Source organism: Micromys minutus, assembly GCF_963924665.1.
Source record: "Micromys minutus genome assembly, chromosome: 17".
In the NCBI taxonomy this organism is placed as follows: Eukaryota; Metazoa; Chordata; class Mammalia; order Rodentia; family Muridae; genus Micromys; species Micromys minutus.
In genome coordinates this window covers 27484381-27497181 of record NC_137952.1, presented here as the reverse complement: position 1 = coordinate 27497181, position 12801 = coordinate 27484381, and the positions used below count along the sequence as shown (strand labels likewise).

Here is a 12801-nt window from a genome sequence, read left to right as displayed (position 1 = left end):
TCCAAACTAGAAGCTCTGAATTTTATTATAACTGGAAAATTCTATTAAGGAGCTTTATAATAAAAAGCTGAAAACAACTAGTCCTTACCTGGTCTCTGGCTCACTGGTGGACTTCCATTGATTCCTGGGAGTATAATAGGTACAGAACTCAGTGATGAAGTAGGTGTGGTCACCACGGAGGAAGATGCAGCTGTGGTCACCACAACTATGGAGGTGGAGGCAGTGGAAGCAACAGGAAGGGTTATGGTTGGAGATGCTACCAATGGTTTGGAAAATGAAACTGAAGTCACAGGGCTAGTAGTTATCACAGAACTTTTGGTAAGGTTCACAGTGGCTGTAGACTGGGTAGATGTTATGGGGGTAGTGTTACTAGTTTCAGAGATCTCAACAACCCCAGCAGTGGAGGCACTAGAAGAGTAAGTAGCTTCTTTAGCTCCCATATCAGAATTAGCAGTCAGAGATGGCACAGCAGTAACATTTTCTAAAAACACTTGAGGGGAAGTAGTGACAGCAGCAGTTACACTGCTGCACATCTGAACTTGCTCAGAAGAAACCACAGGTGTGACGACCATTACTGGAGAAGGCCTGATACTGAACTTCTGTGGCCCTGTAAGGGGTTGAGGTGTGCGAACTCCAGGTATCTTCTGTTGTAAGGCACCAACCTTGCTCATCACAAACTGTGTGAACACACCACCAGGAGAGGGCCGAGCTGCTGCAAATAAAAATTTGCAGGTCAAAAATCTTCAGTTCTCTTACTGTGCCCATGTACTAAGTGATTGTGCTTATAACATTAGTTGTGCCCATAGGGTCAATTTTTTAAAGGTACAACCCACCTGTAAGTACCAATTACTACCTAAAAAATTCAAGTACTGTCCTCCCCCAAAGCAAAGCTTTAAAATTCTATTTTTTGTTTCTTTTTTTGTTTTCTGAGACAGGATTTCTCTCTATAGACCTGGCTGTCCTGGAACTCACTCGGTAGACCAGGCTGCCCTCACACTCGAAATCTACCTGCCCCCAACTCCTGAGTACTGGGATTAAAGAGACACCACTACCCGGCTATAATTCTAATTTTAAAATAAAATGAATGAATGAATGAATGAATAAATAAAAATTGAATGCTCTGACCAAACTTCTTTAGGCTACACAATATATATAAATTCTTAAGAAATTTTAAACAAAAAGAGCAAGCTGGACATAGTGGATCACACATTTAATCCCAGCACACGGAGGCACAGGAAGGTAGATCTGGGGTCAGCCTGGTCTACAATAATGAGTTTCAGGACAGCCAGGGCCACATACAAACCATGTCACAGCACACACACACAAAACAAGTTACTAACCTTATCACCTAAAACAGATGTAAAAGAGAAAGAAGGATTCCCAACACCCACCCTTACTTTCCCTACTAAAAATTTAAAGGATGTTTCTAACATTTTCCTCCTGTCTCAGCAGTTCCTTCTTTTACAAGATAGTTAAGTACGATATATATATATATATTTTTTTTTTTAATATAAACACACTTTTAAAAGAAGAGTAGACTGTTTTATTGTTTTAAATTCTAACTAAAGCTACATTCTAAAGAGGCCTAAATAGGTTCTCTTTAAAGCATTAACTGCCCATCTTCACTCCAGCCTTCAGCCATATAGTTCAATTTCCTGTCAGAATAAAAATGAAGACAAATTGAACCTTTATTTAACATTCCTAAAGGTATTTGAAACAAAAAAAGAGGAATTCCATAAAGTAGCCCTAGAACTTATAGCTAAAACAATGTTTCACAAAGGCAATTTAATACAGACCATACACTAAGTTGTTAGGCAAAAGAAGTTTTCATACACAAGATAGAAATATATAGAAGGCTGCATTATTTTTAAATTTTTGTTTTACAAGACCATTCTATTTTTAGCTTACACTAACCTACTCTACTAGCTCTTGTTAGCTTCTTAGATTTGTAAGTACAAGGAATATGCATGATTGGTATCAAAAAACCCTAGCCATCATAGGAAAAATAAAGAAAATATTTTAAAGCAAAACCTTGGTTTTCCTATGTTAACATAGTATCAAAGTCTTTTGACTGTAAAACTAGAATTCAATTCGTCAGATATCATAGCTCATCAGAATTATTTTTAAAATATTTGAGTAAGGGCATTAATAGTAATACCGAATTCTGTATTTTGCTACTTTTATAACCTTTATATTGTATTCACTGGCCAATATTAAATTACAGGTCTTTCCAAACCATATGCATTCTCTTACTTACCAATTGGCCTTTTTGCTGGAACAAATGCCTTCAGATTCTTCCCAGAGCGATTTGTTGTTGGGCCAGAGGATGCCATTTTGGAATTGGATGTTGAAGGCAACAGGGTGCGTGGTTTCCTGGATGCAGCCACCTTGGCATTGGATGCTACCTTGGAGATGACAGTACTGAGGGTTGAGAGGTCCAGGACTGAGGGTCGCAACCTGCCTGTGATATAAGCAGCTAGCCTATTGGCTGGATGCAATGCCCCCATCTGTCCCAATAGCAACTTAGCCTGCGGGTAACTCTTACCATTAACCTGAAACAAGTGGCAAAGAGAAATTCTGTAAAGATAAAATTCTCTTGCTAACTCCTCTCCCTCGACAGGTGTTTCATTTTTATAAGGTGTTTTAAAGTCTATGTTTTAGATGTAAAAAAGGGAAAAAGAAGTGAAGCTTTTCTATTCAAGATAGTATCAATAACTGGATGTTATCATCTGATATCTGAACTAACTTCAACTTCACTTATAGTTTGGAAATAGAGAATTCGTAGAAACTAAACTCATTTCTGCATTATAGATATGTAAAAGATTTAACTATTCAACAATTCATCTACTTGCTTTACTTTGATAAGCAACTGTTTTTATTAATGAATCAGTAGAAAGAATAACCATGATCCACAGAATCTCTCTGACACCAGAAAAATACAAAAACCAATCAGAAGGGGTCTTTTTGAGTATCCTTCATATCTTAAAAAAAATACAATCTGCTTTTGATGTTACAGGACACTGACTGCTATAAGAATCTAAGCTATTAAAGTCACACTAGTTTGGGTTTTTTTTTTCTTTCCTAATTTAAAATTTTTATTTATTTTTATTTTATGTGAATAAGTGCTTGCCTGTGCACCATGTATGCCTGTGCCCACAAAGGCCAGAAAGAGACTCTGGAATTACAGACCACTGTAAGCCACCATTCGAAGTGCTGATAATTGAACCAGGGTCCTCTGTACTTATAATTGCAAAGTCATATCTGTTGCACCAGATTTTGGTTTTCAAAAGGGGCAACTCTAAAGATACTGTAGACAGAACATGCTCAAAATAAAATGTTGGCACAAACTCAGAATATTTCTAGATGCAGTCACTAAATGGTCAGAATAAATGAGGTGTACATTTTCTGTGCTGCCTGAGTTGATAACTAACTGCTCATTTTAAGCAGCAACTTACAAATGTGTGTGTGGAAGGGAACAGAGAAGCTGTCATCATTTCTCACTCACATTTTCTAGTCATATACTACTTACTGGGTGACAACTGGAAAACATAACCTTTTCTGTCTCATCATTTACAAGTAGTAGAAAGAAAATGGAGCATCTACTCTTCAAATTTATAGGGAAACAGTAAAGAAAATATAGCAACCCACTCCAAAAATTAAAATTACACTTTGCTACTTAATTTTGATTATTCTCAGGGAGATCAGCAACCTCAATCCCTCACATTTAATATCAAAAAGAAAAAAGGGGGAAAAAAGAAATTTTAATCCAAAAGTAAACAATACTAGTTCTTTATCTGTATAGAATCTAACTGTTATTGAAGATTATTTATTATCAAAGTTTATATAGGTAGAGCACTTCTTATCCCAAATTCCTGAGATAAAAAAGAAGCATTTCAGACTCTCAGATATACATAATAAGTTGTCTTGGAGAAAAGATCCAAGTCAAAGCACAAAAGTTATTTAGGTTATATACAATTACATATATATAAGGACCATAGGTAACTTTACATATAGTATTTAGTGTGCTAGCATTCTAACTATAACCTATCACAAAAAGGCAGTTGCAGAATTTTCTATTTGCTGATGACTATAATTTCAAGTTTAGGTATAGGGATTAAGAATGTTCAACATGGGGTGCTGGAGAGATGGCTCAGAGGTTAAGAGCATTGGCTGCTCTTCCAGAGGTCCTGAGTTCAAATCCCAGCAACCACATGGTGGCTCACAACTATCTGTATTGAGATTTTATGCCCTCTTCTGGTGTGTCTGAATACTGAGTACTTATATATAATAAATAAATAAATATTTTTTAAAAAAAAAGTATGTTCAACATGGGGCTAGAGAGATGGCTCAGCAGTTAAGAGCACTGACTGCTCTTCCAGAGGTCCTGAGTTCAATTCTCAGTAACCACATGATGGCTCATAACCATCTGTAATGGGATCCAATGCTTTCTTCTGGTGTGTCTAAAGACAGCTACAGTGTACTCATATACATGAACAAATCTTAAAAAGTAAAGAATGTTCAACATGTATTACAAACTGACTGCCCATTCATGCTATACAGTTGACTTTGTTTCTTAGTTTTTTAAGACAGGTTTCCTCTGTGTAGCCAAAGCTATTCTAAAACTTACTCTGCAGACTAGACTAGTTATGACCTCAGAAATCTGCCTGCCTCTGCCTCCTGAGTGCTGGAATTAAAGGTGTGTGCCACTATGCCTGCGGATAACTAACATTTAATCCAAAACTTTCTTCATAGAATATTCTATAAGCCAATTTAGTGCTTAACTTACTAACAGCAATGAGTTATTTTTTACCTCATAAAATTTCAAATAAAAGAAAAGTAACTACAGTTCACTTAAAAACAACAACAACAAAAGCCTGTATGTATATGTGTTTAAATAACATCTTACTAATGTAGGTTGGTAATAGAGTACCAACTAATGTAGTTGGTAATAGGTTCGACCCATTATTGTAAAACAAGCAAATAAAAATAAGAAACTCCCCTCATATTGCTACTATCATATAGTACCCAGCTGTGTTTTTTAAAGACAAGGTTTCATACTGTATCCCTGGAAGTCCTGAACTCAAGAGATCCCCCTGTCTCTTCCTCACAAATGTGGGATATTAAAGGCATGCACCCCCACCACCTAAAGCCAATTTATCTCTACTATACTTAGTAATCTATATATGTTTTAAAAATTTTATGCCAGTAAAGTAAGATATTCTAAAACCATATTAAATGCCTATTTTTGCTTAGTTCGGATCACTAGAGCTTATAAAAAGAAACTTTCTGAAAAGAATGGGTACTTAAAAAAAAAATCAGGATGTTAGCTAAGTATAAAAAAGGTACTATGCCCAGATTAAATATAATTCTCACCTGGATAAGCCCAGATGTAGTTGAACTGGGTTTACGTTTATAGGCCACAAGCTTCCCCGAAGGAGAAAGCCCTGCATAAAAAGGCAGACCTTTGCCTCCATGTAATCTCTCCCTCACTGAATCCAGGGCATCTGTCTGCACAGGAGAGGTATCATCCATTTTCCCAGGGGACAATGGACCATCAGGAGTCTCTGATCCAGATTTCTCAACCATATCATCTTGGTCTTGACTTGATGGCATAGAGATTTTCACACGAGAAGAATAAACAGGAGGGGTCTTCTCACCCCGACAATTCCGCTGAGAAGCCAACTCAATGATGAAGCTGCCCACCTTAAGTGACTGTGGCATGTTGCTATTGATGTGCTGAGATAAAATGCTCAAGATCTTGTTTCGATCTTCTTCCCAGTTGCAGTCTGAAATGATCTCTATCAATTTGGTAGGACCACCAGGTGACCTCTGATGTACATAAGAGGTAGAAGAGGACTCTCCTTCATTGCAGGACGATTTCCAGCTCTTTTCTGTTTAAGAAATAAAGACCCTCTATATCATAGGTCACAGACATTCTGTACTAAACTTTGATGGGGGTGAGGAGGTGGTCCTTTTTTTTTTTTTTTTTTTTTTTTGGCTTTTTGAAACAGGTTTCTCTAAAGAAAGGCCCTGGCTTTCCTGGAACTCACTATGTAGTTCAGGTTGGCCTCAAACTCACAGAGACCCACCTGCCTCTGCCTCCTGAGTGCTATAATTAAAGGCGTGCTACTGAACTTTGAAAGAAATTCAAGTTTCTCACTTTCTCATTTCAGTGTTACATTAGTGTATTTTCTGGGGAAAAAAAAATCTCAAAGTACTAGACACTTGTCTTCACTATCCATAGACTATATTGTGTCATAAAAAGAAAATTTCCTAAGCATTTCTCTAAATGACCACAAACATAAGTGTGACCTATAAACTAAGGTAAAATTTACTTGAGAGAGAGGGAGGGAGGGAGGGAGGGAGGGGAGTTGAGGAGTTACTGTTCTGATATCCAAATAGGCCAAACAAGCCTGCTTTGAAACACGTAAGACAAGAATCAACACTAAATACTAAAAAAGGTATGTCTTTGTTTACAAAGGAACAAAAAAGTGGTGGTGAGATAGCATCTGCTGATCTATTTCAATCCCTGGGCCTACATGACGGAAGGTGAGAACACACTCCTGCAAGCTGTTCTCTGATGTGTGTGTCATGGCAAGCATGTACTTGCCCACTGCTCTCACACACATAAAATAAATGTAATTAAAAATTAAAAAACCAATTTTAAAGCACATTCTATCTCTAGTTTCTACCACAAACTCTGCTATACCTCTAGATATGATTGCTGCTAAATACAGATGATTTGGGTTCCCAATGTATCCCAAATCATGGTGACACACCAACAAGATACATATTTCACAAGGCACAACATTTTTACAGTGGAGCTTCTCAACCAATGTGCTAGAGCTGTGTCAAGGATACAGGCTCCAGCTCAATCATCCCCAGAATGTACATAGTGTCAAGCAGCCTCCTCCGCTTTCTTAAATGCAAAACAAGAACATTCTATTTACTGCATGCTATGTCATTATAAGAAGAATGTTGCTGCTTAGGTGCTTCATACCCAAAAACAAAAAGCTAACTTTTTATTTGTTGAGGTTATAGTCTCTTCACAGATTCTGGCAGCAGAGAGCTCTAGGTCATCAGTGATAATTATTCTTCTGTTCTACTTTTACACATGCCCAATGCCTATGGAGGCCTAAGGTAAATTTTAATAGTGAATGATGCCCTTATGCTTAAAGCTTAACATGAGAATATTTTTTTCACTGAAATGATTCTTATATGTTCTCTGAAATAAAATAGCTAAACAAGACAGGCAGACCTTCTATGGATATTAAAGCAAATGATGAGGAAATATTTCTGGGTTTTTTTTTCCTATTTTTTTTTTACAGAGGTTAAAAAAAACAGTGTCAATATTAAAGATTAGTGGTTTAAAATTTTTTGCAACTAAATAATTCAAAATTACATAATAACTACTATCAACTATTAATATCTAGTTTTTATTCTGACCTTGTGATTTATCAGAATCATCCTCCAAGTCACAGATGAGTTGCTTTAAGGTCTGTTCGGAATCAAATTCCTAAAGAAGGAAACAATACAGAAATATATTAATTCAAAAAGTATTTATTATCTATAGAGGACATAAATTAGCAAAATAATCCACAACTTCACATCTGGCCAGTTGTATTGTTATCACATTATACAATCCTGCCCCACCCCCTGCCCAAGTAGATAAATAAAATGTAGTCTTGTTACCTTCAATGTTCTTAATAATGACTGAGTTACTTAGAAAATAATTTACATTATATATCATCAGGATTTTAGTAACAAACACTCAGAGATAGACTGCTTAAATAAATATAAATGAGTTTATTTATATACATTATAGGAAACACAAAGAAGATAATGATGATAGTAATAAAAATTCTAATACCAGCCACAGGGAACTGGAGATTAAAAGGTTATCATGAAATAAGCAATTTACCTTTGTAACAGGGTTCTCAGGACTAGGGTAACGGGAACTTTGCTGCAGAAATGATGAGGATGGAGACAGGGATGGAGACAGTTGTCTCTGTTCCTCTTTCTTTCGTTCATACACTCGAACTCGGGCACAAGTCATCATGCTTTCAAAGTACAAATAGACTGGATCTTTGTCCTCTTCTCGTATCTAAGTTTCAAATATCAAAACAGACCATTAAAATGATAGAAGGAAAAAAATTATACTCGAATCCAAAGGAAGAATTTAATTCTGTTTCCATTACAAAAGTTGGGGGTTGTGTTTTGTTTTGTTAGTTTGTTTTTTGACATAGGATCCTCCTTCTCTGTATAGCCCTTGCTATCCTGGAACTCCCAATAGTAGGCCAGGCTAGAACTCTTGAACTCTTTGCCTCTGCCCCCCAAATGTGTCTGACTCAAATTCCAGGGGATCCCACACCTGAGCTCTGAGAGCACCTATATATGTATGGCAAACATACATACACAAAAATAAAGAACAAATTATGAAAAAGTTCACTTTCTGTGAACTTCAAGGAAAACTTGGCTACCTTCAATTATTACTACTCACCTCCACTTTTAGCACATTGTTAAAGTGAGAGCAAATCAACTGAGCCAGAGAGGAAAGGCCTTACAAATACACTACCTGCTCTACTTTAAATCTATCACCTATACAAATGGCTTGTGGGACTTACAATAAAAAAACAACAACAAACAGGCTTACCACAGGATTGGGCTTGGGAGTATATGCTCGTGCTGCTTTAATTCCAGGGGTTAGTTTGCCCTTCGTGGTAGTAGAAGATACATCTGGCTGTGGCAACACCAATGGTTTTATAGGTTCAATGACAGAAGGGGTTGGGATATAAACCGGCTCTGGATCTACTTCACCTTCTACTTTAACCCACAGTGGATAATGTCGAACAGGTTGCTCAGGTTCTGCTTCACATACAGCTTAACAGAAGATAAGGCAAAGATTTTAAGGTGCTTTTGGCAATATGTAAGTTCAGCAGTGAGCAATGCTAAAACAAGATATGCTCCCTCACAAAAGACAGTAACTTTTAACAATCAACAGATGCTCCCTAAAAGACCTTTAGTTGTCTTCATATGCATTAATTTATTCATCTATCAACCAAATATTTGTCAAGTACCTACTCTCCAACCTAGAGAATAGCTAAGGATAAAACAAAGTATATATGTATACATATATACATACATCTTAAGTATCTTTTGTTAAATTTATCATCTCTTTAGCTATTATTTTTAAATAGGGGATGGGGGTACACTTGCGTAAATCAGAACATGTGTATAAGTCACAGGACAACTCTACCATGTGGATTCCAGGGATCAAATTCTGTTCATCAGGCTTGGCAGCAAGTACCTTTACTGGCTAAGCCATCCCAACAATCCGTAAATGTTATTTTAAACAATAATTTTTATTTTAACTTTGAACTGTCTGTTGCTTATATTACTTATGCTAATGATACTGTGGTCTCACTAAATTAAGTCATACTTCTAGCAGCTTGCTGTAACTAACCTAGGATTTTTCTCTCTATTAAAAAAGTTCATTTTAGTCTTCCTTTCCTATCTAAATATCTTACATACCTTAATACACTAGCTAGGATCTTCAGTGTAATGTTTTTCTAGAAAAGGTTGTGGCTGTTGCCCAGATTGGTCTAACTCCTGGACTGAGTAATACTCCCACCTGAGTGCTGAGACTACAGGCCAAGGCAATGTACGTGCCTGTTCAGTACAATGTTATATAGACATAACTGATTATTTATATTTTAAGACAGGATTTCTCTGTGTAGCCCTGGCTATCTTGGAACTTGCTGTATAGCCTCAAACTCAGAGTTTGCCTGCTTCTGCCTCCTGAGTTCTAGGGTTAAAGGCATAAACCATAACTGCCCATTTGTAGAAGTAACAGTACACACATCCTAATTCTGTCTTTGGGGAAAAATGAGTACTAGCTTGGTCTTTCATGATTAATACATTGTAAAGTGTTTCATAGATCTCATTATCAAACAAATAAAAGGACCTTTCTGTTTCTAGTGCTCCTAAAGTAGATTTTGCTAATTCTTTTTTTTTTTTTTAATATGTTTGAGACAGGTCTCACTACATAGTTGTGGAACTATGTAGACTGGACTAATCTCAAATTCACAGGTGTGCGGATGCTTATACCTCCCAAGCTCTGGAAATAAAGGTGTGTGTCACTATGCTAAGCTGGCTTTTGTCAATTCTTTAAAAAAAAAAAAACTCTTTGAGAGGATTATATGGCTTCTTTAAAAGTCTATTCTGGTCAGGAAAAACTATATTAAATTGATAAACTGATACCCCCCCCCCCAGTCTCACTATGTAGCCCGTAGTTATGTAGATCTGGTTAGCCTCAAACTCATAGAGATCTACACACCTCTACCTCCTAAACACCAGATGTGCCCTGCCATGCCTGACTGTTGATTTAGATTGCTGGAATGCAGTCTTGTACTTTACTTAGTCATAATGTGTAAGCCTTTCAAAACATAGTTAGAATTATTCTGCTAAATTGTGTTTAGAATCTATACTCAGATACATTTTCGTATAAGGTCAATGTGTTGGTTAAACATTGAGTATGGCCTCCTAGAATGAGACAATTTTACAGGACAGTTTTACATATTATTGTTATTTATTGCCTCTGTATATTACAGGATTTAACAGTAAAGTAATACAAACCTGATTGAGTATTACAGGTGCTTTTACTATCAGCTTAATTCAACAAAATGAAATTATACTTTCCTGAGACAGGGTTGAGTGGGTCTCACTATGTAGCCCATACTGGCATTCAACCTTAGCCTACTGAGTGCCAGAATTACTGGCATACACAACCATTTCCATCGATTCTTCTACTTCTATGAGTTTCATGTCTCCCAATGAATTGAACTGTTATCATCTAAACTGCCCAGTTATCAGCATGGAATTGTTTATAACATTAATCTGTTGCTATTCTTTGGATGCCTACAGTTTAAGTCACCTCTGTTCCTAATGCTTTTATCCCTAATCAAAAGGAATATAAGGAACAATTATTTCAATCTTCACTACAGATTGTTACTTAAGTATATTTTCTGTATCCAAGAAAATTTTAAGAGGGCTTAAGAAACAAGAATGCCAGGTTTTATCCTACGATGCTTGATATTGCCCACAGCAAATAGCCACATGGCCTTTACACAGCCAGCCAAACTTTTTGACAAATCAAAGGATAAATAGGTGATAATGAAAGCCAAAAAATAATATAAGGAGGTAGAAAGAAAAATTCAAGAAACCATATTTTAGGGCGGAAGAGATGGCTCAGTGGTTAAGAGCACTGTCTACTCTTCCAGAGGTCCTGAGTTGAATTCCCAGCAACCACATGGTGGCTCACTACCATCTGTAATGAGATCTGGTGCCCTCTTCTGCTGTGCAGGCATACACGCAGACAGAGCACTGTATACATAATAAATAAATAAATCTTTATAAATTAAAAAAAAAAAAGAGGGGCTAGAGAGATGACTCAGCAGTTAAGAGCACTGACTGCTCTTCCAGAGGTCCTGAATTCAAATCCTAGCAACCACATGGTGACTCACAACCATCTGTAGTAAGATCAGATGCCTTCTGGTGTGTCTGAAGACAGCTACAAGTGTACTTATATATAATAAATTTTAAAAATCCTTAAAAAAAAAGAAAAGAAAAAAAAAGAAAGAAAAAGAAACCACACTTTAGATAGCACACTAGAAAACATGGAGTCTTGTCAGAAAACTATATAATCTAGAATAGTAAACTGAGATTAAGCATCTATTTGCAAAATGAATAATAAAGCACCCTCAGCATAAGATTTCAAAACATTATCCAACAAGGTATAATGGACTAATGAGTTTTGAACTATATAAATCCTTTAAGTCTATCATAATTTCAAAAATAAATGAATGATAAAGGTCTATATTTCATGCAGTAAGAATAGAAAGTTTTCATTTATAGTCTAGCTATAACATAAAAACATGTGAAAATTAAAATCCTACAAATAAGCAAAAGAAAATAGTCATAGTCCCTACTAGTAACTAACTAATTTTTGTTTTGTTTTGTTTTGTTTGGGACAGAGTTTCTTTGTGTAGCCCTGGCTGTCCTGGAACTCTCACTCTGTAGGACCAAGCTGACTTTGACCTCAAATCCAGTAATTAATTTTAACTATTTGTAATATTTGTGATGACTCCATCTTGTCAGCTCTAACATTTTCACACACAGCCTTTGGAAATATGTTACTGATTCCTGTTCTATAATCATGTTTAGGTATACACTGGTTTGTATATAAGTCACTATAGTCTAAAAACCACAAAGCCTATCAACTCATCATCAAAACCATGTTTATGTGATTAATCCTTACACAGAATGTTTACAAATAACCCTTTAAAGAGGAAATGTAATTATACATCTCTACATTTATTCCAATTGTTCAGGTGGATTCTTTTTACTTTTACTAATCATTCAGATTTTTACAACAATGTTTACTGATGTGTTTACTGAATTTCCTTGTACCAAGATCTTTGCCTTCTTAGTCTTCTTGGTTTTCACTGACTGTGCTTACATCAACTACTCTTGTAATATCACCCAAGTTCTGAAACATAGTTGGTCTTTTTATAATAAGTCTAATATATTTTAAGAAATATTCTTATCAATAACTTATAATTTCTACTTCAAAGATAATATTTTCTAGTCTAGCAATGTAGCTAGATATCCAGAGTTATTTTTTACCTTGTTGAGTAAAGTATCTTTTTATTAGATAACATTTTATGCTTTTCTTTCAGTGGGAGGCAACTGAGACAGAGTATCTCTAGTAACTAGGCTAGCCTTGAACTCACCTATTTTTCC

The 12801-nt window shown here is 36.0% G+C and overlaps 1 protein-coding gene across 4 annotated transcripts in view; it reads right to left on the bottom strand.

The window, feature by feature from the left end:
• MGA (MAX dimerization protein MGA) overlaps positions 1 to 12801 on the bottom strand; it is a gene marked incomplete at its 5' end in the record, with an annotated part of 57766 nt that overhangs the window by 23241 nt on the left and 21724 nt on the right. The window contains 6 exons of one of the 4 annotated variants that reach the window (XM_080931450.1): positions 89 to 712; positions 2258 to 2552; positions 5374 to 5891; positions 7447 to 7516; positions 7922 to 8104; positions 8654 to 8880. In XM_080931450.1, the coding sequence (XP_080787576.1) occupies positions 89 to 712; positions 2258 to 2552; positions 5374 to 5891; positions 7447 to 7516; positions 7922 to 8104; positions 8654 to 8880 (1917 nt within the window). Of the gene's footprint in view, positions 1 to 88; positions 713 to 2257; positions 2553 to 5373; positions 5892 to 7446; positions 7517 to 7921; positions 8105 to 8653; positions 8881 to 12801 lie in introns of those variants that run through there. The other 3 variants (XM_080931448.1, XM_080931447.1, XM_080931449.1) reach the window with 3 other exon arrangements.